At 41.3% G+C, this 27,900-nt stretch overlaps 1 protein-coding gene and 1 pseudogene across 1 annotated transcript; both read left to right on the forward strand.

Annotated features, from left to right (window-relative positions):
- Positions 1-13,137: 13,137 nt before the first annotated feature.
- LOC116741913 (zinc finger protein 33B-like) lies at positions 13,138-24,325 on the forward strand. Its single transcript, XM_032609090.1, has 8 exons — positions 13,138-13,254; positions 13,906-14,032; positions 14,297-14,393; positions 14,894-14,952; positions 15,379-15,419; positions 20,276-20,402; positions 20,655-20,747; positions 21,886-24,325. Exons 1-8 carry the CDS (start codon positions 13,138-13,140, stop codon positions 22,284-22,286), a joined length of 1,062 nt encoding a protein of 353 aa, XP_032464981.1. The 3' UTR covers positions 22,287-24,325.
- On the forward strand, positions 22,398-24,325 carry LOC116741792 (annotated as a pseudogene).
- Positions 24,326-27,900: the final 3,575 nt, after the last annotated feature.

Here is a 27,900-nt window from a genome sequence, read left to right on the forward strand (position 1 = left end):
TAATATACTGTCTCTCTCTCCTTTGTCTTAGTGTTTCCTTTGCTTCCTTGGAACACATTGAAAGCAGTTCCAAGAGATACTGCCCACCCAACAGCCAATCCCTACTCCTTAGTTGCTGGACTGTTTTGTCTCTTTGTCCGTCCTTCCCCCAGATGATTTAGGGGTAAATCCACATTAGTCTAAGTTAATCGTGAAGATTCTATTCTAATGATTTTGTTGGGATGGACATGTGAGCAGTGAGATATTTGGAAAATATTCTGCAGTGCTTTGGGGAAAGATCTCAGTGATAAAGTATTGTCATGACATGGGAAGAGATTGTCTCTCTTCTGCTGGACATTTTCATGTCTGTATGTTACACTAGATTATAGTTATGACCCTGAAGGACAATAGCTTGAAGATAACAGTACACAAGATGGGAAAAGCCTGGCTCAGAGATGATGTCACTAAGCTGCACAACTCTTTTTGGACCTGCTCTCTACTAGGAGTTTGTATTACTGTGGCTATAGTGGCTTCTTATTTATTCTCAGGGATGTCTGTTACTTAGACCTGAAGGCAGTCCCCTGATACAGATGAATTCTTGTCTAAGTGTTAATGTTCTATACAGCAATTTTAGGGAAGAATTACTTCTTTTGACAAGTTAGTATAGGGATGGCTGTTAGTATCAGCCATGGTTCTGGTGAAAAACAGAATTCTGCTTCAACTAAGAAGACTTTAGTGGCAGACTTATTACAGTACAGTAGTTTGGGCCAAAAACAAGGGATATTAAAGCACCTAGAGACTAGTGTCACCAGGAAGCCATTACCATTCTAAGTCCTTAAGGGGCAAAGGATGGAAGCAAGTGTTACCAGAGCCCAATAAGAGCTGCTCTTATGAAGGAGGGGCCTCCTCATAGGAGGTATTGTCACTACCAAAATTTTGGCACCAAATCTCCAGAGCCCTCAGGTGCCACGTGCAGGTGAGCACAAGTGGGCTCAGAGGATGTAGAAGGGAAGGTCTGGGTGGAGCTATTGGAGAATAAGCATCACAATGTTTTTTATTCCTGTAAATTCCTATATAAAGGCTCAGTATTAGAAATAAAGTTATTCTACTAGTTGAAAGTTAAGTGTTTCTGCCTCATTGTGCTGTTACATTGTCATAAAGTAAATTCCTTTTGGAACTGAGCACTGTGGCAGGTATGTCTTTCCTTTGGTATATGTGAAGCAGACATGTTAAACTGATTATTCATATAGCCCTACATGGTGTTTCTTGTTATATGTGGTGTGAGGTTAGCAGCTCTCTGTTCTTCCAAATAGCCAGTCCTCTCTGCACTGTTTGATTAATTCATCCTTTTTCTTGTTGGCTTGATATGACCAGTTGGAATAACTGGTTACCCCCCTCGAGAGCATAATAAGACTAGGTGTTTACCTCACATATTATAATGAGTACATTTTTGTGTGGATTTTTAATTGAAATATAATATTTTGACAATATTTCTGATTGACAAAATTCAAATGCCCATAAAATAAGACTCCAGTGTATTATAAATTCTCTATAGGTAGATATATATGGATTAAAATACATGGCAAAAGGCCCAGGATACCTGCTGAACTAAAAGCCAATAGTTACTTCAGGGGAGGTAACTGTTGGGGTAGAGTCTGAAGAATAGTCATCCGTTATACTCCAAAGAGTATTTATGCCCTCTTCTCTCAGTATGGGCCCTGGTTAATCAGCACAGTCCTAGGAAAGCTTAGGAAATTTCGCTACCTCCTTGGGCACCAGTCATGGCCACCATGCTTCTCCAAGTTCCTCTTCTATTTTAAGGAATGTGATTAAAGACTGACAAGAGCAGAGCATGTCTTCACAAGGGGCTTCAAGGAATTCTGAACCCCGTCTTATTCTTCAAGGACTTGGGCTTCTTTGCAGGGGGTTAGACAACTGAGAATTTTTGGCTGTGTGTTATTGGAAGTAAGTTCAGGGTTAGATCTGCTCTTTCACTTAGGGATAACTACCCCTATTTTGTAGTTGAGGATACTGAGCCCAGAGAGCATCAACAATTCCATCCTGTGGACTCCAGACATGCTCAATGTGGGGCATGCAGGATATTAAGCATCACTTCTCTACCTCCTCAAGCATCTGAGGGGAACTTGCTCTCAAACAGTGGTGTGTAAGAGTAGACGTCAGTTCCTCAAGATTATGTAGTGGCTATTGCAACTTTTCTACATTGTTCTAGTAATGTAACCTATTCTTGTGAGCATGGAGTTGGCATTTACTCCAGATGGCACCATCTATTCCTGGCTCCACATCTGTATTCATCCAGGAATGATCCTTTGTTAAAATAGGCCAATGAGAACCCATCCTAGAATATTTTTATTGAGAAGTCATCGTGACCAGATAGTTGTTACCAGCAGCCATATCAAGAAAATATATCTGCAAGGGAGAAGGTGATGGTGACAAGTGTTATAAAAATAAAATGGGAAAAGTTGTCAGAAAGATGGTTTGATTTTATGTAGTGTGGAGAGGGAAAGACCTCATTGGGGAGGCCAAAGTGGAGGAAAAGAGCCACTTGGATATCTGGAGGAAGTTGTGTGTATATGTGTGTAATACATACACATGTGTAACCTGTTTTTGTTTTTTGTTGTTTTTTTTTTTAATTGGGCCCGTTTTCTGTCTTGAACTTGACCTCCCCTTGCTTGGTATGAGCTATCATCATGCCTATGCTTGGCAGGGAAAGGTGGAGCCATAGCCTCTGGGAGGGTTTAATTCATGGGTATCCTAGATGTCCTCAGCCACTACCCCTGTTTATTGCCCCCAGTTGGAGACTGCAGCTGTAGTTGCCCTGAACCTACCCCTTTATCTGTGTTTTTCTGGGGAAGGCTTATCCTGTTGAATCCGTTATTTTCACTTAATCGTCTGCCACCCCAACACTATTAAATAGGCCCATTTCTCTTCACTTTTTTTAAAACACTACCAATATCATATACTGAATTCCTATGACAATCTTAGGACTTCACATGTTTTTTTACCTGACTCAAAACTAAAATATTTAGATTATAATAGCCATTAACGACACATCTTTAGATAAGCGTTAGTCTTTATTTTCACAAAATGTTTGGTTCTTCCCATTATTCCACATAAAATTTACATTTGTTCTAGCAATGGAACAAAAAAAATGTGAAGACACATAACTTCGTTGAGATTTTGTTTGGAATGTTGTGCCGTAACATACTTCATTTTGTAGTCAGGAAAATGATTTGTACCTCTTATTACTCAAATCTTTTAAACTATTGTTCAGTAAAGTTCGTTCCCTTCATATAGACTCTACATATTTTTTATTTATGTCTAGATATTATTTTCTTTGAACTTGTATACCTCTTGACTATATTATCATCATGGACAGAAGGGGGACACTTTATATTCTTAAAATATATTTACTGGGGCTTCCCTGGTGGCGCAGTGGTTGAGAGTCCACCTGCCGATGCAGGGGACACGGGTTCGTGCCCCGGTCCGGGAGGGTCCCACATGCCGCGGAGCGGCTGGGCCCGTGAGCCATGGCCGCTGAGCCTGCGCGTCCGGAGCCTGTGCTCTGCCGCGGGAGAGGCCACAGCGGTGAGAGGCCCGCGTACCACACACACACACACAAAATATATATATATATATATATATATATATATATATATATATGTATATATATATTTACCAATAAAGATTTTCACTATATATTTAATGAAAAGACAGTCACACAGCATTATACCCTTTGTAAAAAAAGTCAGAGTTGGTGCTTAACTTTGAGAGCAGGGGTCTTCTTTTGGATTGTATTTCTTTTTTGGATTTTTTTCCATTTTTGTTTAATAATTGTATAATTTTTCGAATCTAACATATTTTGCAACCCAGGAGAAACCCTGATGATCATGGATATGACACTTTTTAATTGTTGGCCTCTGTTTTCAGCTTTATTTAAATGTTTTACGTATATCCATAATTGAAATGGATATATTTGTGGCATATATTTGCGGTAGTTTTATGTTAGTATAGAGTCAGGGTGTGATTATAGCCCATTTTTAAACTATGTCCTTGGGATTGTAAAAGAGCAATACCTCCAGAGAGAAGAGATTATTTTGGGGAGCACTAAAGGAGGGATCATTGAGGCTAATGGATGCTGAATTCAGAAATGTGACATATTGGGCCTCTGATGACACTGGGGAAGGAAGGTGCAGCCCTTTGCTCAGCACATGTACAGTTCACTGTCTCCAGCCTCCTAAGGCTCCAACCTTTGTCTTCTGGAGACCTGGTTCAGGACAGAGAACAGGAAAGGAAGTTTGTGCACTTTTGGGTTCTGTGGAATTTGGCAGAGAGACAAGGAGTTGAGACTGGCTTACAGTGGGTAGGATCCAAAATTTCTCCAAATGCCTCTGAATTGGGCCCATTAATGTTTTAATTTGTGTCCATAATATTTTTGTGCCTACCCTGGACTTACCTTCAGATAAAGGCCTTTGAGGACAGGCTGTGCTCCAGGGTCTGTGTTTTAGACTGAAGGGGAGGGTGCAGAGGAGAGAGGGTGAGGACTGGAATTGAGCAGGGGATCAGCTATGGTTGCATTTGTTACTTTCTTTGAGGAAAGCTCCCTATGTCGGTGGCCAGATGTGTGCAGTAAAATGTATACGTCTCTATTCCAGAAGACCTTTCTGAAGCTGTGTACGCCAGGGCGTGAGGTTCATGAGTGTGATTGAGAAGGGTTGTTAAAGGCTGTCCGGTAAGAGCTGGGGCTGTGGGGTGTTAGTGGTCTGTAGTAAAGCACACGGTTCAAGAGCATAGAGTTTGGAGTTATTGTCTGCATACACGTCCAGATTCTATTACTTAATACATTTGTGAGTCTAGATAGGCAGTTTAACCACTGAAAACCTTAGTTCATCCCTGCCTAAAATGTGAATGACGGCGGTACCTACTTTATAGAGTTGTAGGACTTAAATAAGATAAGCAAGTAAATTCTAAATATATTTATTCAATTCAATAGATATGAGTCAGTTTCTCAGTTGATTAGGAGTTATTTGAAAATCAAACAGAAAAAACTCTGTGGAGAGTTACATCACCAAGACCGCGAAGTAGGAGACCCCAGCCTTCCCCAACAAAGGTCAACAATTAGACAAGTTATCCAGGAACAAAGACAGCTGTGGGAGAGCTCAGGAATCCACTTAACAAACTTCAGCAACAGAGTAGAACAAAAAACCTGAGAAGAACTACTCAAAAAGGGATGGAAGAACCACTTCATTTTGCCTGCATCATCCCACCCCGCTGGCCCGCGCTGCTCAATGCCAGACGGACCAACCCAGCTAGAAAGAGCTCTCACTGGAAAAGGAGGAGCAGGTGAGCAACCAGCCTCCCCAGCGTTTCAGGGTTCCAGAGGAAGGACCCACTTCAGTTTCACTCCGCCCAGAGACCAGCACAGGTGAGATGTATAGAGGTAGCTAGGAACACGGAAGAAGAACGGAGGCTACCAGTATCACCCACACAGCAGTAGCAACCACGGTTCCCAGTGACCTGTTCAGCAGAGGATCCCTGCAGCTTTCCCACTGAAGAAACCAATAGGCAGCACAGCCACAGACTCCCTGCAGGTGTCACCAGTTTTTGCCCAACAGGTATTTGCATTTACAGACACCAGCTGCCTGAGTCCGCCTCAAGGCCCTTCTGCTCCACCACCGTCCACCAGAGCCTGAGATCCACAGCAGCAGCTAGTGAAGGCCTCCGCAGCTGCAGGAGTGCAAGGCACCAGCCTAGCCCTCACAGCTAACCCCCACCACCATATGCACCCTTGGGGTTACCTCCTCCAGCTGTGCATTTGCATGCTGCCAGCCTGACCCTTGTCAGCAGCTTCCATTGCCATGTGCACACCTGGTATGCCGTCCCGCGGCCATGGAAGTGCATGTTGTCAGCCAAGGTCCCCATAAATGCTGGTGGGCCTGGATTCAGCCGTATCTCAAGTCACTGGCCTGCAACACTGGGCTCACAGGCAGCTAGGCCCACTGCCAGCTGTGCACCTGCACTTCCCTGGCCTGAACTTTGTCACTAACATCCGCTGCTGTGTGCCTGTGGCAATACCTTACAGCCACAAGGGTGCACGGCAACAGGGCCCCATTAACTGCATCGGGGCCCAGATTCGGCCTTCTCTCACCACTGGTCTGCACCACTGGGCTCACCTGCAGCTACCCCTGCAGCTGTGCACCTGCACGCTCCTGGCCTGACTCCCTTCATTGGCCTCATTGCCATGCAAGTGCCTGTGGAGACACGCTGCAGCCCCAGGAGTGCACACCAACAGCCAGGGGCCCCATGGCAGCCAGTGTGCCCACAGTTGGCCGAGGTCCTTGTTTCTGGCCCTGGTCCTCACCACTCTGTGTCTGCAACCAACCCCTGCCACTTCACAGCAACTGCGGCCGGCCCCAGAGCTGAGTGTATGCGTGCCACTGGCTCTGGCCACCACTGCTGCCTGCCCTGATCCTTAGCTGCTGGACCTGGAGGTGCTGCTGAGAGCCCTATCAGTCCTTGCAGCCACTGGGGACCCCCACAGCACTCACCAAGGGCCACATAGTTGCCAGTGCCCTGCCCCCAGTGGCCTGAGCCAGTGAGACATCACACCTCCCCTCCACCAAGCCAGAGCTGCCACACACTCTAGCACTTGGCACCCTGCACCAGTAAACCTGCATCACAGAACATTCTGGCATGTCCCCACTCACAGGTGATAATCTTTCCTTACTAAAGTCAGTCCATAACATCTGCAAGAGGTGACTGCTTGTTCATATGTACAAACACCTATGCAAGGATACAGGAATCAGGAAAAATTAGGGAAATATGACAATACCAAAGGAACACAGTAAACTTACAGTAACTGACCCCAAAGAAATAGAGATTCATGAATTGCTTGATTATTCAAAATAATTGTTCTAAATATCCTCAGAGAGCTGTAAGAGAACACAGATTAAGAATTTAGTGAAATCAGGAAAATAATACAAAATCAAATTGAGAAGTTCAATGAAGAGAAAACATGAAAAAAAAACACAACAAGATTTTAGTTGAACAACACAATGACTGAAGAATTGAATAGCTTCACCAGCAGACTGGATTTTAAAGAAGAAAGAATAAATGAACCCCCCAAAAAGAAAAAATATCACTTGTAATTTATCCAGTCAGAGGAGAAAACAAAAAAAGAGTAAAGAAAGACTATGGGACTAATGGGACACCATTAAGTGAAACAATGTATACATCACTGGAGACCCAGGAGGAGAGGGAGAAAGAGACAGAAAGCTTATTTAAAGAAATAATAGGGCTTCCCTGGTGGTGCAGCGGTTAAGAATCTGCCTGCCAAAGCAGGTGACATGGGTTCGATCCCTGGTCTGGGAAGATCCCACATGCCATGGAGCAACTAAGCCCATGTGCCACAACTGCTGAGCCTGCACTCTAGAGCCCACAAGCCACAACTACAGAAAGCCTGTGCGCAGCAACGAGGACCCAACGCAGCCAAAAATAAATAAATGAATGGAAGGGAGGGAGGAAGGAAGGAAGGAAATAATGGCAGGACTTCCTTGGTGGTGCAGTGGTTAAGAATCTGCCTGCCAATGCAGGAGACATGGGTTCAAGCCCTGGTCCAGGAAGATCCCACATGCTGTGGAGCAACGAAGCCCATGCGCCACAACTACTGAGCTGTGATCTAGATCCTGCTAGCCGCAACTACTGAAGCCCACACGCCTAGAGCCTGTGCTCCGCAGCAAGAAAAGCCACCACAATGAGAAGACTGCGTACCGCAATGAAGAATAGACCCTGCTCACTGCAACTAGAGAAAGCCCACGCACAGCAACGAAGACCCCACGCAGCCAAATATAAATAAATAAATTTATTTATTTATTTATCTATTTATTTTTTAAAAAAAGAAATAATGGCTGGAAACTTCCCAAACCAAGAGAGATATTTGGACAGCCAGTTACATGAAGCTAATAGATCACCCCATAATTTCAATCCAAAATAATGTTTTCCAAGACACATTATAATAAAACTGCCAAAAATCAAAGCCAAAGAGATAATTTAAAAAGCAACAAGAGAAAAAAATTTTCTCTCATACAAGGAAACCATCATAAAGCTATCAGTGTATCTTTCAACAGAAACCTTGCAAGCCAGGACTGAGTAGGATGATACACTTGAAGTGCTGAAAAAAAAAAGCTGCCAATCAGGAATACTTTACCCAGCAAAACTGTCCTTCAGAAATGAAGGCACGATACTCTCCCAAACAAAAGCTGAGGGAATTCATTACCAATAGAAGGAGTTATTCAAGTACAAACAAAAGGTGCTAATTAATAACATGAAAATATACAACACACTGGTAAATATAAGTGTTCTAAGTCAGACTTAGAATACTCTAACACTATAATATGGTGGTGTGTTAAACATTTAACTCTAGTATAAAGCTTAAAGGACAACAGCATTGAAAATAGCTATAGCTATAATAGTAAATGGATATACAGTATAAAAATGTAAATTGACAACAACATAAAATGGGACGGATAAAGAAGTATAGCTTTTATATGCGATGGAAGTTCAGTTGTTTTGAGCTTAAAATAAACTGTCATGTCAATAAAATGTTTCAAGTAAGCCTCATGGGAACCACAAAACAGAAACCTATAGTAGATACACTCAAGATAAAGAAAAGGGAATCAAAGTATACTTTATGCAAAAGAATGAAATTGGGCTGTGTATATGCAAAAGAATGAAACTAGACCCCTATCTTACATCACTCACAAAAATAGAAATGGATTAAAGTCTTAAACATAAGACATGAAACTGTAAAACTCCCAGATGAATGCATAGAGAAAGAGCTGCTTGGCACTGGCAATGATTCTTTGGATAAGACACCTGAAGCACAAGCAACAAAAGAAAAAATCAACAAGTAGGACCGCATCAAGCTAAGAAGCTTCTGCACAACCAAAGAAACAAAATGAACCAGCAGACTATGGAATGGGGGGAAATATTTGCAAATCATATATCTGGTAAGGGGTTCATATCCAAAATATATTAGGAACTCACACAACACAATGGCCAAAAAACAAAACAAAACAAAAAAACCCCCAAACAATTCGATTTTAAAATGGGCAGAGGAACTGAATAGACATTTCTCCAAAAAAGACATACAAATGATGTCGAAAAGGTGCTCAGACTCACTAATCATCAGGGAAAATCAAGACAAAATGACAATGGCATATCACCTCACACTTGTTAGAATGAATCTTATCAAAAAGACAGTTAACAAATGATGCTGGTGAGGATGTGGAGGAAAGGGTAGTCTGGTGCACTGCTGGTGGGAATATAAATAAGGCTACTAAGGAAAACAGTACAGAGATTCCTCAAAGTGTTAAAAATAGAACTACCATATGATCCATAAACCCCACTCATTGTATATCCAGAGGAAATGAAATCACTATCTCAAAGAGATACTTGCACTCCCATGTTCGTTGCAGCATTATTCACAATAGCCAAAATACACAAACAACCTAGGTGTCCACTGACAGATGAATAAACAGAAAATACAGAAATAATTTATACATATTATATATATATCTATACATACATACAATGAGGTATTATTCAACCATTAAAAAAGAAGAAAATCCTGCCACTGAAACAACACTGATAGACCTTGAGGGCATTAGGCTAAGTGAAATAAGTCGGCAGTGAAGGACAAATACTGTATGTTCTCACCTATATGTGGAATCTAAAAACTCATAGAGGGCTTCCCTGGCGGTGCAGTGGTTGAGAGTCCGCCTGCCGATGTAGGGGACACGGGTTCGTGCCCTGGTCCGGGAAGTTCCCACATGCCGCGGAGCGGCTGGGCCCGTGAGCCATGGCCGCTGAGCCTGCGCGTCCAGAGCCTGTGCTCCGCAACGGGAGAGGCCACAACAGTGAGAGGCCCGCGTACCGCAAAATAAATAAAATAAAATAAAAATAAAAACTCATAGAAACAGTGTAGAATGGTGGTTGCCAGGGGCTGAAAGGTGAGGGAAATGGGGAGATGTTGGGCAAAGGGTACAAACTCATTCATAAGATAAGTTCCATGAATCTAAGGAAGAGCATGGGGACTTTATAGTCAACCATATTGTACTGTATAATTGAAAGTTGCTATGAGAGCATAGCTTCATTGTTCTCACCATAACAACAAAATGGTAATTAATGTTAAGTGAAGAATGTGTTAACTAACCTTACTGTGGTATACATTTTGTAATATACAAGTGTATCAAATCATCGTATTGTACACCTTAATCTTACACAATGTTATATGTCAATTATATCTCAATAAAGCTCGGAAAAACCTCTGTCTTCTTATAGAGCTTATTTTCTAATGGGGACAACAAAAGTACAAACAGGTACTTATGACTCACTCCACAGATCCACTCCCACATGAAGCAAGCAAAACTGATGAAAAAAAAATTTTTTTTAAAGTAAATTCTCTGGAAATTGTCCTAAAGGCATATGGCAAAAAAGAAACATACAAGAAAATCTACTTAAAACTCATTAAGAACAGCAAGAGTTTGTCATATTTGAACCTCAACTAGCTCACCTGCCCCCCAGCTCAGTGTGACAGTAACTCCAGTCACGTGCAGCCAAAAGAACAGCTGTCTTGCCTCCCAGCTCCCAGACGCATGCTATGGCATCTATTGTGGCGTCTCCCATTGCGGAGCGGACGCACAGGCTTAGCAGCCATGGCTCACGGGGCCAGCCGCTCCGTGGCACGTAGGATCTTCCCAGACCGGGGCACGAACCCATGTCCCTTAGCATCGGCAGGCGGTCTCTCAACCACTGCGCCACCAGGGAAGCCCCAGCAACCTCTTTTAGAGGCTGCCTTGTAGGCGAGTGCCATTTAAAGAGAAGTCAAGAGCTCCTGTTCCTCCAGACCCCACTCCTGTTTCAGGTGTACCATGCTGAGAATACTGAGGTCCCAGTCACCCTCATTTTGACTAAGTAGGGTAGAGGTTCCAGGCCAAAAGGGAAATGAGAAGACCACAGGCTACTATGCCCATATGGCACTATTCTCCTAAAATACCGGTGTTACAGAGAGAAGAATGCCGCTGTATCCACTCCTATATCTGGGGCATGCCTCAGAGATTTTTGCCAAGGGGGAAAGGCAGGTCATAGAATCAAGAGGTCCAAAGCTCTCTCCAAGGTACTGACTTTATTTAAAAGAGTGTACAGGATGGTTAAGCCTAAAGGCACTCAAAAATCAGTGAAGGTATGGTGAAAAGCAATTAAAAAGAGGCTGGTAGTTTCATGAGAGATCTAAGCTAAACCACAGAACAGGTAGTTTACTAGAGAGAAGCAAGGAAAAGATGAGTAAGAGTCTACCTGAGATCAAAATGAGCCCCAAATACCTCAAAAACTTTTCACAGAAAGGCTTTGGTAGTAAATTGCAGTTAATTTAAGTCAATTTTAGTTATTAGCATAGCAGTGGTTATCCATTCCCCACTTCCTAGTCCTGTGGCAGTCAGCTATTCACATGTTCCTGGAGCATGCAGGTTGCAGGAGCCTTGCATGCAGCTTGCAGGAGACAGCGTGGACATTAAGAACCCTGTCCTCTAAATATGAGGGATTTGTGCTCTGTTTGCTCACTGCTGCTTCTGATTGTGGAGAGGCAGACACAGAGACAGGCAGCCACTGTTGCACCCCCCATACCACTGCTGTAAGCCACTCCCCCTCTGAATAAACTGACTTCTTAGGATTTAAAGGGCTGGCACTCTTTTCTCCTTCATTTTTCTCTTTTTCACCCTTTGGGAGTCATACATTTAAAGACGAGGATATTCAAAAGCAACCACAAATACAGGAAAATTTAGAAAGTACCACACATGCCCAAGGAGAGGTGCAGGCTCAGAAAAGACTTGAGAAGACCTTAAGTTTTCACCTCACACTGATCCCAGCCCAAAGACATCCTATAACAATTAAACAAACAAAAAACACACTTAAAAGCCAGGGAAGGGAGAAAATCTGATCTTCAGAGACACGACGTTGTACGATTCAAATGTCCAGGTTTCAAGAAAAAAAAAAAGAAAAAACCACGAGGCATACAAAGAAAGAGGTAAAAAAGAATTTAAAGAAAATGTCTCTGAGAAACACCAGATGGTGGGCGTAGTAGATAAAGACTTTAAAACGGTCCGAAACATGCTCTAAGAGCTAAATGATGATATGGACAAAGTCAAGAAAACAATGTATAAACAAAATTGAAATACCAGTAAAGAGGTAAAAAAGCAAAAAGGAAAAAATTCTGGTGCTGAGGACTTCCCTGGTGGCACAGTGGTTAAGAATCCACCTGCCCATCACTTTTAAGAAAGCTTACAACTGGGGCCCTGTACCATCTCAAGTCCTCTGTAGCTCCTCTTGAACATTTTTTGCCATAATAATAATAATTATTATTTTTTTGAATTTTTATTTATTTATTTATATTTTTGCGGTACGCGAGCCTCTCACTGTTGTAGCCTCTCCCGTTGCGGAGCACAGGCTCCAGACACGCAAGCTCAGCGGCCACGGCTCACAGGCCCAGCCGCTCCGCTGCATGTGGAATCTTCCCGGACCGGGGCACGAACCCGTGTCCTCTAAATCAGCAGGCGGACGCTCAACCACTGCGCCACCAGGGAAGCACTAAAGGTTATTCTTTTACACAGATTCACTCAACGGCTCCGCATCCCATTGCGGTGTTTTGCAGTCTCTTGCAGTCCTGAAAGAACTAGCCTCAGTGAGCTACAGAGCCAAGCCACGCGGGGTAGAGAAGCCTCCTCTTTCGTGCATAACCCTTTAAACCCTCCGGGAGGGTGTGGCACCAGGGCTTATGGGAAATGTAGTCTTACTTTCCCTGGCTCACACTGCGCGTGGTTCAGTAAGCCCCTCTGCCGCGGCTCGTCCTGCGCACGTGCAGTTCACTAGCCCCAGTGTCTCGCTTTTCCGGGTCTTGCGGAGAAAATCCTGGACCGTCCAGGTCTGTGCGCGCTCAGGGAGCGGGTGCTGCCTAAGTCAGAGCTGCGGGTGAGCCCGAGTTGGGTGAGGGCCGAGGGGTTGCGGTGCGGCTTGAGGACTGGTGGGAGGTGGCAGTGGGAAGGAACCCCGCGGTGTGACCCCCGGTGAGAGAGCCTGCGAGGAAGGATGGGGGCGGCCTCGGCTGCGAGGAGGGATGGCGAGGTCGGGGCGCCTCTGTCAGGGGATGCGGACGTATGGAGCCCCGAGAGGCTGCCGAATCCACGCGACTGCGGGAGGGGGGGCGTGAGTTTTGTATCCAGGCGGAGCCAGATGTAAATTAATTACTGCTGGCAAGATGATTGATCTACCTGAGAGGAGGTTTTCTCATCTGTAAAACGAGAGTATTGATATGTACCACACGGGGTTGTTCTGAGGATTAAGTTTTTACATACGTTTTGAAAATACGGACGTAAAGTTTTTACATATAGCACAGAACGTATAGTTGATATTAGCTGATAAGGTGTTTGGAAGATACTTTGCTGTTTTCATTAGCTGTTTTGTTTAATCTTCACAACAGCCTTTATGTAACTGTTTTCTATTTTGACAAAAAAGGAAAACTGAGGCTCAGAGGGTTCAAGTGAAATACACCAGGTCACACAGCCACGGTAGATATCCAGCCTAAAACCAGCCCTGTATTCCTCACAGCACTTCCCGCGGGGCACAGGGAAACAATCCCAAAGTGTGTGGAGTGAATCTCACCTTGTGGTCAGGTATTCTGGGATTTCTTGCCATCTCAGAACCCTTGGGGCAGACTACATAATGTGTTGCTTGGACTGCTACACTGTCCAGTCTTCAGCATCCTCAGTGGCCTTGGAGTTTAGACAAGTAAGTTCTGTGACATTTGGAGCCCGGAATGAAACTTCTAAATAAGATGATTTTGTCCTTGAAGCCTAGGTTCCTGTTCCTTTGCAAGTAGCAGTCTTTATCTTGCTCAGAATGAGCAATGCTTCGCTAATATCACTACATCCAGAAGACCTCACCATGATGGTGAAAGGTCTGGACCAAGTTTCAGGAAAGATAGGTGAGTGGGTCCCTGAGAGTGGTGGGCAAGGAAGTGTTCATTCTTTGGAGGGTTCACGTGGTCATGGTCTGCAGAGAGAGATCACTAGGCCCAGCTTTTAATAAGCTTACCATGCCTTCAGCCTCCACTCACTTTCTCCGAATTCTGAGCTGCTCTCCTATGATGTCCGTCATGATGTGTGCCCTCTAGAGGGATGCTGGCTGCTGCATCTACCCTGACATCATAGAATAGGGTCATCTGTGTCTGCTTCATTTCAAAGCTGAGAAACCTTGACTGTGAGTGTGCAAGTAACCTGCCCATATGCACCCAGTTTGTTAGTGGTGGAGCCAGGAGTAGAAAAAGGCTGTCCATGTTATAACGGGTAAGTCACCCACCAGGTTTTATTACAACTCAGTTAGAAACAAACAAGTTTTTAAATAGACCTTTTCCTGAAGGAACTCCCCCATCCCTTTCTGCAGGGTGATTTCTCTGACTCAGAGGGTAGGCAACTCAGTAGGATATAAGCAAACATATCTTGAGTACTTTTCCTACAACATTGATGATGAAAATAACGGTTTGTCTTCTGATGTAATATTATTTCTTCAATTAGTCCTGAATTGGTTCTAAAGGAAAAATGAAATTAATAAATCATTAGGAAGTAAACCCAGGGTGAAATTGCTCAGCCAAGCTCTATAACTTGGCTGTCAGAGTTGCACATGTGAATTCTCCCTCCGCATAGTTCTTGCTGACTCCTCAGAGGCCAGAGAAACTTTTTCACACAGAGGGGTGTTTAACCAGCTGGTAGGCAGAAGTTCTTAGGAAGCTCAAAGATTCCTAGCAGCCAGGTCTCACATGACCCACTCCTGTTTTCTTTTCCTATAGCTGTACATACAGCCTTCTCTGTACTTTCCCAAAAGGAACAGAAGAAGAACAAGTCCCCGGTGAGTTGTTTGTTTATTCATTTCTCACATTGTCTTCCATTGCAAAAATGATTCAAGATTAAAATGATAAAAATTATTAAGGAATATATAGAGTTAACAGATCTAAAACAAGGAAAAGTCAACATTTAATTACATGGAGATAATCATAGTTGCTTTGTTAGTATATATATTACACATATTGTATAACTCTCATTTTTACAATAATAATTATGTGCGGATTTATCTCTGATACTTTGTACAAAAGGAAAATGCTTTGCTTTGACTCTAAGAATAAACAAAAGTAACTCTTCATGGAACATAAAGACTTTCTGGCCTGAAGTCTGAAAAAAATTTCTTTGTCTTAATGAAAGTGTGGTAGTTGACAACCTCACTTAACAAGCGTGAAGTGAATGCTACCTCTGTTTCTCTTCTCTGACTGTTCTTTAGTGGGCACAGGAGGCAGAGAGCCAAAGCATGACTCAGTTGATGTAAGTTGATGATTTCTTCTGTCTGCTTCTTGGTATGGTCTTCTTCCTGTTGCCTTTTAGCAAAGCTTATCCCCACGCATTCCTCCTCGGTCCATTATAATTCTTACCTTACTACTGTTCTTGACTAATTTCATACCATTTGGATTTTTAACTATATCCGAGGATGAGACAGCCACTCCAAATCTGAAATTCAAAAGCTGAATTTTGTGCCTCGTTAAGTAAGTAAGACCTATCACTGGCCAGACGTATTTTCACAGCAAACTGTTGATTTCCTATAGGGTTTTTGCAAAGAGTTAGTATATTAGTTTCCTATGGCTGCTGTAACAAGTTACTGCAAATTTGGCGGCCTAGAACAACAGAAATTTATTGCCTCGCAGTTCTGGATGCCAGAAGTCTGAAATGAAGCTGTTGTCAGGGCCGCTCTCCTGCCTAAGGTTCTAGAGAAGACTCTGTTCCCCATCTCTTTTGGCTTCTGGTGGCTGTTGGGAGAGAGGGAGGAGATGGAATGGAAAGAAAACCAAGATGAAGAAAAATATTCCTTAAACCCTGTATCAGTCAGGGTTTTCCAGAGAAACAGAACCAATAGTGTGTGTTTGTGTGTGTGTGTGTGTGTGTACACATATATGCATATAACGCATGTACACATACCCATATATATTCATACATGTATATATTCATCCATTTTAAGGAATTGGCTCACGTGATTGTGGAGACTGGCAAGTCTAGAATTTGTAGGGCAAATTGGTAGGCTGGAAATTGTCAGTTATAAATATATATGGAAGTTGAAAAATAATACAGCTAATATTTAGTACCGAGTTCTCCTTCCCTGAGTTCCTCTAGCTGCAGGTCTAGAATGTCTCCAGTGGCAGCAATGTCAGCAGTCCCACAGCTATTTCTTCTAAAACACCATTTATATTCAATTTGAATTTCATTTCTAAAAAACCCCTTTTCATTTCTTTATTGCTCCTTCATCTTTGTTGGCCAGTTCCCTGTTGCAGTTAACTGTTTTTGCAAATGTCTTATTGCTGAGAGACAAGGAGGCAACACAACTACATGCTTTGCTGTGTGTGGTGAATGCACAGCAACCAGTCACTGGCAGACTTTGGAAAAACCGACATGATTGATCATTGTTCATGATGTGTGTCTGTTATTTCGTAGTGATTTGTGGACTGAAAAACAAGCAGTGAAGTTTCTACTTTGTGCAATTACAGTTATCCTAGTAACTAAAAATCTGACCCTTGTTGTTGGGCTGGTGTTATTTAACTAAATTGTGGTGACTGAAATTTGTGACTATTAGAACCATGCAAAGTTGGACTATCTGTATAGACATAAACATTCATACATACCTATCTATTGACACAAATTTATAGATGCTTAAAAGTTTTTCCTGGCAGTGTAGGTTATCAGAGACTTAGGAGAACTCTTGTGTAAAGGAATAATCCCAAGATTACACATCATCTATTCCCTGAACAGACCAGGGCATTTTTAAAATTTATTTATTTTTTGGCCATGCCATGCGGCATGCAGGATCTTAATTCCCCAACCAGGGATCGAACCCGTGCCCGCTGAAGTGGGAGCGTGGAGTCTTAACCACTGGACCGCCAGGGAAGTCCCTAGACCAGGGCATTTTATATCACTGAAGCCCCAAACTCAGTGCTCTCCTGATTTTATGCTATTTGTTAATCCAGTTTGCATCCATACCAGTTTCTAAGCTTTCTGAGGGTAGAAACAGTGTTTTATGTACTTTATATATTCACAGAAACTAGGACACTTTCATACATATAATGTATTTTATGCTTGTGTAGACATCTATGTATGTATATACACTGTAAGGGAGCAAAATTTGCCACACCAAAATGTGTCTCTTTGGCATGAGGATTAATTTAGGCTGATTATTATTATTAGTTTTTTACATCTTCATTGGAGTATAATTGCTTTACAATGTTGTGTTAGTTTCTGCTGTATAACAAAGTGAATCGACTTTGTATACATATATCCACATACCTCCTCCCTCTTGTGTCTCCCTCCCACCCTCCCTATCCCACCCCTCTAGGTGGTCACAAAGCACCGAGCTGATCTTCCTGTGCTATGTGGCTGCTTCCCACTAGCTATCTATTTTACATCTGGTAGTGTATATATGTCCATGCCACTCTCTCACTTTTTCCTAGCTTACCCTTCCCACTCCCCGTGTCCTCAAGTCCATTCTCTACGTCTGCATCTTTATTCTTGCCCTGCCACTGGGTTCATCAGTACGGTTTTTTTTTTTTTTAGATTCCATATATATGTGTTAACATAAGGTATTTATTTTTCTCTTTCTGACTTACTTCACTCTGTATGACAGACTCTAGGTCCATCCACCTCATGACCAACAACTCAATTTCTTTCCATTCTATGGCTGAGTAATATTCCACTGTATATACATTAGGCTGATTATTTTTAAGAAACAGAAGACTCAGGAAGTCTTTCTTTTTACCTAAAGAATTTAGATATAGGGCCTTTTCCTGGAGTAGAGCTGTCACCAGAGAAGCTGCAAAAAATGAAGGCTACATGTGGTTGGGGAAACTCTACAGCAGCGGTCCCCAGCCTTTTTGGCACCAGGGACCAGTTTTGTGGAAGACAGTTTTTCCATGGGACAGGGACGGTGTTCGGGGATGGTTCAGGCGGTAATGTGAGTGATGGGGAGCGATGGGGAGAGGCAGATAAAGCTTTGCTTCCTTGCCCACCACTCACCTCCTGCTGTGCGGGTCCAAGGCCCGGGGTTTGGGGACCTCTGCTCTACAGGGCCTAGAGATCAGAGTCTATTCTGTGTCCCATTGTCTCTGCAGGCCCAGTAAACCTTTGTTCACCAAACTTTTGCTTTTCCATTTCCATGTAAATTGCCTTCCTCCCCTTTGAAGTCCCAAATCACTACCACCAACATTCTTTTTTATCTTTTGCTCAAGATGGTATTTAAAGTGAGGGTTTTGGCCATTTTTGCAAGTTACTTAGCTTTCCTGGGTCTCTCCGCTGTATACATTTTATTAAACTTTTGTTTGATTTTCTTTTGTTAATCTCTCTCATGTCAGTTTATTTTTTTTTATGGAAGTATAGTTAATTTACAATATTATATTAGTTTCAGTTATATAGCATAGTGATTCAGTATTTTTGCAGATTATACTCCATTATAGATTATTACAAGATAATGGCTATAATTTCCTGTGCTATACAGTATATCCTTGTTACTTACCTATTTTATACATAGTAATTTGTATATGTTAATCCCATACCCCTCCTCCTTTCCCTCTCCCCTTGGTAGAAATGTAAATTGGTGCAGCCACTATGGAAAACAGTATAGAAGTTCTTCAAAAACCCAAAAATAGAATTGTCATACTATCCAAGGAATTCCACGCCTGGGTGTAGACTCAGAGAAAAATGAAAACACTAATTCAAAAAGGTACATCCAGGGCTTCCCTGGTGGTCCAGTGGTTAAGATTTCGCCTTCCAATGGGTTCGATCCCTGGTCGGGGAGCTGTCCCACATGCCTCGTGGCGAAAAAAACCAAAGCATGAGAAACAGAAGCAATGTTGTAACAAATTCAATAAGGACTTTAAAAATGGTCCACATCAAAAAAATCTTTAAAAAAAAAAAAAGGTACATGCACCTCAATGTTTATAGCAACTTTATATATAATAGCCAAGACATGGAGGCAACCCACGAGCCCACCAACAGATGATTGGATTAAGAAGCTGTGTGTTACTCAGTCATAAAAAAGAATGAAATTCTGCCATTTGCAGCAATGTGGATGGACCTAGAGAATATTTGCTTAGTGAAATAAGTCAGGCAGAGAAAGACAAGTACTGTAGGACGTCGCTTTTATGCAGAATCTAAAAAATAATACAAATGAATGTATATGCAAAACTGAAACAGACTCACAGATACAGAAAACAAGCTTGACCTAGAGAATATCATCCTTCCTTTTATCCATGTGGTGTAGCACATTGATTGATTTGCAAATGTGGAACTATTCTTGTGACCCTGGAATAAATCCAACTTGGTCATGTTGTATGATCCTCTTTACATATCGTTGGATTCGGTTTGCTAATATTTTGTTGAGGATTTTTGCATCTGTATTCATCAAAGATATTGGCTTGTAATTTTCTTTTTTTGTAGTGTCTTTGTCTGGTTTTGGTATCAAGGTAATGGTGGCCTCATAGAATAAATTTGGGAGTGTTCCGTCCTCTTCAGTTTTTTGGAATAGTTTGAGATATGTATCTGGTAGAATTCCCCTGTGATCCCCTGACCAGGGGTCAAACCCGTGCCCCCTACAGTGGAAGCACTGAGTCCTAACCACTGGTCTGCCAGGGAATTCCTGAAGGGAGTTTTAAAATTACAGATTCAGTTTCACTTCTAGTGGTTGTTCTGTTCAAATTGTCTGTTTCCTCTTGACTCAGTCTTGGCAGGCTCTGTGTTTCTAGAAATTTGTCCATTTCTTCTAGGTTGTCCAATTTGTTGGCATATAACTGTGTCAAAGCCTCTCTTACGATTTTTTTTTATATCTCTGTGGTATCCAAATTGGAAATGAAGAGGTAAAACGCTCATGTCAATTTAATTCTTAGAGCAGCCAGAAGAACCCAGAAGGGTGGAGGAAAATTTCTTCCTCTCTGACAACATTACGCATGAACTAATAGATTAGTTGGGTATTTTCACTATGTTTCTCTTTGTCCCACCACATATACACAAAACAGGGAATATGGTAAACATATAAACTTTTTCTAATAAACTCAACAGTGAACATGGTGAGGAATTAGTTCCTAAATATCTTTTCTCTGTCGTACAGTTGTGAATATTTCAGATTGATCAGATATATGCTCTAACAGGGCTCAATTTCATTTGAGGATGTGACTGTGAACTTCACCCAGGAGGAGTGGGGTCAGCTGGACCCTGATCAGAGGACTTTGTGCAGGGATGTGATGCTGGAGAACTACAGAATCCTCATCTCATTGGGTAAGCAGAGCTTCTCTAAGTAACAACATCAGACCTATCTTTTCTTTGTTACCAAAGCATATGGATCTTTTGTAGAGTTTAATGATATTTAGGTTTGGACACTAGGAATATTGTTTGTGTTTTCACCTCCCCATTGAAAGATTCCAGTGGGCTCCTTCATTGTGCAGTTCCTGAAGCTGGTCCTTGGTTTTTCTTCTGAGTTCCTGAAGCCAGGCAGTGTTCTCTATGTCCTGTATCACTTTCCACTATCAGGGCATTGCATTACCAAACCGGAGGAGATCTTCAAGTTAGAGCAAGAAGCACCATGGATATTAGAGGAAGAATTTGCAAGCCATTGTTACCCAGGTGAGTAATCCAGGGGAAATTAGATCCCAGGTGGTTGTTTTAGATATAAGCATCTTTGGAGCATTTTGAACAAATCTATTTAGAGGCTCCATCTGTTTGGAATTGACTAAGGATATTTAGCCTACATGCCTCAGGTACCTAAATTCACCACCAGATATAGTCTCACACATAAATGTTTTCTTTTTCGCTTGGCTTTTTGGGAGTTTAATCCCTATTACCTGTACCTTGAATTTCATTCCTATCTCATAATAAATATTTTATCTTAGTTAGTCCCCTTTCCTCTAAGCATTCTCAGTTGCCCACATTCCCTTCTATCAAGGACTCCTTTTGTTTTCAGGAGTTAATTAATTAATTAACTTAACCAATACTGCTTGAGCACTTGGTCCATGCCAATCATACTCTAAATGAAAGAGATACAGCAGTGGGTGAAATAAGTCCCTTGCTCTCAGGGAATTTACTTATTAGCAGGAAACAGACACAGGAACCTGACTGCCCTGTGAGAAAATGATGTACAGGGGTGGCAAGAGTAGAAGCAAGGAGACCAGTCAGGAAAGGAGATAGTGCCATTGACTAGGTTTAGGGGGACAGAGTGTATAAAGTGATGGAGTTCTGGGTGTATGTTGACAGTGGGGTTAACAAAATTGGCACATGGACTCTAATCTACCTCCTCTAAATACTTCATTCCTCTGGTAATTTCTTAGAACAACATCCTTGTCTACTTGTGCTCCCTGTCACATTTACTGCGTAATTCTCTTGATTGGGCATATTTTACTGTGAATTCCACTCTTTGTAATTCATCCATTCTTATTGAACCTTTAATTCTCTATTCCTGATGTTTCTTTCACCCCTTCTATCCATTTTGGAAGGTATGTTCGTGAAGGACCACATAAATATATGTACATTCATTGCCAACTTTACTCTCCCCTTTTCTACCCTGGTAGCTTTGATTAGTTGGTTCACTGTCACCCCGTCCCCTCAGCTCCTCGGAAAAGTGGAGGAAATGGAAAAATTTATTTGGAACTTTTATCTCAAAAGAATGATTCTGAAACCAAAGAGTCAGATAAATAGTATTTGTGTATTAGCCCAATTTAATAAGTAGTTTAATTCATAATGTATGTTTAATTTTTCTTATTTTTAGATGAATTGAAAGTTGATGGCATGATAAAGAGCAAAGTAAACCAAGACAGACATTTATGGCAGGCTGCATTTATCAATAACAAAAAAGTAGTTACTGTGAAAGAGAATGTATTAAGAAAACCATTTAATTTTTGCATAGACTGTATTCCTTCCAGAAGAATGCCCAGTAAATATAACCTAGATGGAATCAGTTTAGAAAATACATCAGAGTTAGCCAATAATAATAGAAACTACTCAGGAAAGAAATCTGATGATACCGGTGGGTGTGAGAAATTGATTCCTGAAATTAATCATGAGAAAACTCATATTGGAGAGAAACTTAATGATTTTAATAAAAATGAGAGCACTTGCTATCATAATGAGGATTTTTTTCAGCAACAGGAGAGTCACAGTGTGGAGTAACTATTTGAATATAATGAACACATTAAAGCGTTCCATGGTAATGCCCTCTTCATTACTCAAGAAGGAACTCACACGGGAGAGAAACTCTGTGATTATGGTGAATGTGAGAAAACGGTCAAGGATGAGTCAAACCTCATGTTACATCAGGTAATTTACTCAAGGAAGAATCACTATAAACTTAATGAATGTGGGGAAACCTGTGATAAGTCAGTCCTCTGGAAGAAACGTCATAGACTTCACATGGGTGAGAAATACCATGAGCGTAATGTATGTGGAAAAGCCTTCTTCCAGAAGTTAAACCTCACAGTACACCAGAAAACACACACAGGAGAAAAACCCTATCAATGTAATGAATGTGGGAAATCTTTTTACCATAAGCCAGCCCTCACTGTATATCAAAGAATTCATACAGGAGAGAGACCCTATGAATGTACTAAGTGTGAGAAAACCTTCTATCAGAAGTCAGCTCTCCATCGTCAACATCAAAGAACACACACAGGGGAGAGGCCTTATAAATGTAGTTAGTGTGGAAAATCTTTCTCCCAAAAGTCAGACTTGACTGTGCATCAGAGGTCTCACACAGGAGAATAACCTTGTAAATGTTATGAGTTTGAGAAATTCTTCAGTATAAAGTCAAAACTTACTATACATCAGAGAATAGGCTCAGGGGAGAAGCTCTACGAATGTAGTGAATGTGGGAAGATGTATTATATGAAGTCAACCCTCAATAAACATCAAAGACTTCACACGGGAAGAAAATATATGAATGCAGTGAATGTAGGAAGACCTTCTGTGGGAAGTCAGTTCTCCTTAAACACCAGAGAACTCATACAGGGGAGAAACCTTACGAATGTGTTGAATATAGGAGAACCTTTTCTGAGAAGTCAACCCTCAGTAAACATCAGAGGATTCATACCGGGGAGAAACCCTTTGAATGTAACAAATGCAAGAAAGCTTTCTGCCAAAAGTCACAACTCATTCAACATCAGAGAATTCATACAGGGGAGAGACCTTTTGAATGTAACGAACGTGGGAGAATGTTTTGCCAGAAGGCCTCCCTCAATGTACATCAGAGAACACACACAGGAGAGAAGCCCTATGATTGTAACGAATGTGGAAAATCTTTCTATAATAGTTCATCCCTCGTTAAACATAAGAGAATTCACTCAGGGGAGAAACCCTATAATTGTAATGAGTGTGGGAAGACCTTCAGCCACAGACCCACTCTTGCCACACATCAGGGAATACACACAGAAGAGAAACAATGTAAAGACATTTATACAAAACACTCCTCCCACAATTCAGAGCCTTTGGTATGACAGAAACTATATCTGGGGAAGAAACTCTATGCATGTAATGAATGTGAGAAGTCCTTCTGCCAGAAGTTAGCCTTCAGTTTATATCAGAGAACTCACACGGAAGAAACCCTGGCAGTGTTTTTATCAAGATACATTTCATTTTGTTACTGAGCACATTGCTAGTCTGTATTTCTGAGTTTCTCTTGCATCCACGTGGGACAATGTGAATGAGAACTGGCCAATGGAATGTGAGCGTAATGATGTCATTCACTTCTAGGTCTGAGACATAATGGGCTCCGTGGCAGTCCTTTGTGTTCTGTGTTCTCTGCGGGGTAGGAATGTAGTTGCCTTCCATTGAGAGGTCTGTATGCACTGTATCTCGGTGAACTCACACAAGGGTGGAGACTCCTGTCAAAATCCTGAATGCTTAGAAGCCTCATCCATGAATCAAACTCACTGTAATGGGAAAAATCAGAGTCAAGAAATCTATTGGTTACAACAAATGTAGAAAGGCTTTACTAAAAGGTGTGATATTTCACTGAACCTCAGGTAAATCAGAGTACAGTAAAACTTTATAAACGTTTGGCTTTCTGAAAGTTTTCAGTAAAACATACTTTATTATATTTCAGAGAATTTTTACTGAGGGAAACAATTTAGAAAACAGAAATTTTTTTTTTAGAAAAATGTTTGTTTTGGTAACAAAACTTTTGCTAAATATAATAAAATATTTATATGTATGTAGCCGCTGTAGTACATGTGTTTTTGTAAAATATCACAAATATTTTGAATGAATCATGTATACAGCGTTATGTATGTGTGAAAAGTCCTTGAACTGTGGGAGACTTTTATATGTGAGTGTATTGTATAATATTTTCTGTGTTTAAAATTTTCACTGGAACCCAATAGAATCAAACTAAAACATCAAGATCCTTAATTTAATGACCATTATGACATAATTATCATTGTAAATGTCACTGCAGTCTTTTATATTTTAACACTATATATATATTTTTTAATTAATTAGTTTATTTTTGGCTGCGTTGGGTCTTCATTGCTGCATGTGGGCTTTTCTCTAGGTGTGGAGAGCAGGGGCTACTCTTTGTTGCGGTGCGCGTGTGGGCTTCTCATTGTGGTGGCTTCTCTTGTTGTGGAGCACGGGCTGTAGGCGCGTGGGCTTCAGTAGTTGTGGCACATGGGCTCTGTAGTTGTGGCTCACAGGCTCTAGAGTGCAGGCTCAGTAGTTGTGGCGCATGGGCTCAGTTGCTTCGTGGCATGTGGGATCTTCCCAGACCAGGGCTTGAACCCGTGTCCCGTGCGTTGGAAGATGGATTCTTAACCACTGTGTCACCAGGGAAGTCCAAACACAATATATATTTTATGTGAGATTATATGTGACACATTTAAAGTATCATGCTACAGTTGACCCTTGAATAACGCAGGGGTTAGGGACACTGAACCTCCGTGCAGTTGAAAATAATAGTATAAATTATAGTTGGCCTCTGTATCATGGTTCCACATTCACAGATTCAACCAACCATATATCATATAGTCCTGTAGTATTTACTATTGAAAAAAATCCACATATAAGTAGAACCACACAGCTCAAACCTGTGTTGTTCAAAGGTCAACTGTACACACATCTTCTCTACTATGTCCTGGTGTATATTAATGGGTATGGCCATTGTTACTGAATGGTCTGTTCAGTAAAGAAGCTAACAGTATTTTTGCCAGCCACATGTTTCTCTAATAACAATTATTTACATACAAAATAGAGGCTAAGTTCACAATTTTTACCTCTAGCATAAGCCTGAATTTAAGAAAGCAGCTGTGAACAGTAATGCTTGAGAAAACAACCCCCTCTTTCAATATCCTGAAATGTTTAAATGGGGACCCTAAGTAGGTTTGAGTGTACCAGCCCAGTTTAGATGGAATTAGGAATTATTTGTATAGTAACATGCTATATATCGTTGTCTTTACTTCCTAGTATTAGCAACCATGGTATGGTGTAGAAGTTGGCAGACGTTTTCTGTAAAAGGCCATATAGTAAATATTTTAACCTTGTAGGCCACATGTGCTTTCTGTCACTTTTTTTTTACAACCTGTGAAAACCATTCTTAGCTCATGGCCCATTGGAAAACAGGTTGTTGGCCAGGTTTGGCCTGTGGGCCAAAGTCTTCTAACCTCTGATGTAGCAGTTAAGAGCATGGACTCTGGAACCAGAGTTACTAGACTCAAATCCCAGTTCTACTGCATATTAGCTGTGTGACCTGGGCCAAATCCCTTATCTGTTCTACAGTTCCTTATTTGCAAAATGATGATAATGATATTACCTACCCCATAGGGTTCTAGTGGAGATTAGGTAAGTTAGTAAATGTAAAGTACTTAGACCATTGGGTAGAGTGTAGTGTTAGCTTTTCTATGAGTAGCATAATTTCCTTGCAACAGATTTGTAGGAGCTTTTACAGACTTGGGATTAGTTATTCACCAGCTGTCTCTCACTTGTTCCATGCCAGCAGAATGTTGTTTTTGCTTCACTGTCCACCTTTCCTCTGTATGATACAGGAGATAATGATCTAACCTAATTTATTTTCAGCTTTTTGACTATGACTGTTAAATAAAATTGTAAGATACAGCTGGCCCTCCATACCCGAGGGTTCTACATCTATGCATTCAACCAACCACGAATTGAAAATATTTGAAAAATAAATTCTGGAAAGTTCCTAAAAGCAAAACTTGAATTTACTGCATGCCAGCACTGTTTACATACCATTTACATTGTGTTTACAACTATTTACATATTATTTGCATTGTATTGGGTAGTATTTAATCTAGAGTTGGTTTAAAGTACATGAGAAGGTATGCATAAATTATATGCAAGTAATACACCATTTTATATAAGGGATTTCAGCATCCACGAATTTTGGTATCTGATGTGGGTCCTGGAACCCTTTCAGGACATTTGGTCCTGTCCAAAACATCCATTGAGACATTTGGTCCCTGATCCATTAAATAATGCAAACATTTAACTTCATTAAAAATTTATGTAATTTTTATTGTAATTCATGATGGATTTTGGATTTCACATTTATTCTTCCTCGTCGTGAAGTTTGGCAGGGTTACTCTTCAGTCGATGACCAACTGCTCCTGAGTATATATTGACCTGATTATTGGTTTCATGTTCGTTATATCTGCTAACAATTTTGGTTATATGAATTTGATTTTGTTAGTATCGTTGTGAAATTGGTGGCCCTCTTTGAATGGGACCACCAAGAACTGGGTGATAACTTATTCATTGCTTTGCTATTCATCCTTTAACACTTCGGTAAATCTCCAAATTGAAGGATGATGCACTACCATCAGCTTTGGAAATGTGTTATGCCAGCCTTTCACTGTGTTGTTTGTCCTCTGATCACCAGTTAGTACTGATGTATACACATTCCAAGTTTCTGGTGGAAATCTTGCAGTTTCTGGTTTTCTGCTTCTGCCATGCCTTCCATGAACATACACTCTCTCTACATAATCCATTAGGTATCTAAATTTTCTTTTGCAGTCTCCACAGTGTACTCAAAAGTTTCATTTATAACTTCCATAGGCAAATGGAAGTTCAAACAACAGGGATGTACAGGTGTTACTGTACATTGTCATATACCCTGGCGTTAGATCCAAAGAAGACGTTTTTTACCACAGTGATTGTGTAACAAGCATCCTTTTACTTATGCACTTGGTAGGGGTAATTGAATCTTACTGATATTTGCAATCTTGAAATTCATCATGCGTGACGAAGGGTTAATGTTGAGGTTTCTTTCCCATGCAAATTCAGGTACTTTCTCATACATGTTTATCTGTGTCTTCTCATCCTTTCATTGTCAGTGCATAAATCAGTGGCATAGTATAACCCAGTACTAGACTGTGGACAGTAAATAATTGAGTGACATGTGTTGGTGTCATCTTGAAGATGCCATCAGTGAATCTTGTACTGGCACTGATATAGTGAATATTGTCATAAGTTGTGTAAATAAGAATTCTTTTTTCAGCTTGAGCACCAGAATCGTGCATAAAAAATGGTTTGCCTCATCTGGTCACTTTACACTCCTGGAATTTCAGTTCCATGCAATGATGTTGGGTTTGGAGGTCAGTGGGTTCTGGAGCTCCCACCATCTCCCCTTTGGAATATATTCAGGGTTTCATAAGCAGGTATGAGGAAACTGACATTGTTAATTCAGCATACTTCCTAACCAGCAACCCCAGATTTTTATAATCTTGTTCATACACAAACTGCATGTTCCTTGGGAGTGTCAGTAGCTTCCATCATGTAC

Source organism: Phocoena sinus, chromosome 16 (genome assembly GCF_008692025.1).
Source record: "Phocoena sinus isolate mPhoSin1 chromosome 16, mPhoSin1.pri, whole genome shotgun sequence".
NCBI classification, from domain to species: Eukaryota; Metazoa; Chordata; class Mammalia; order Artiodactyla; family Phocoenidae; genus Phocoena; species Phocoena sinus.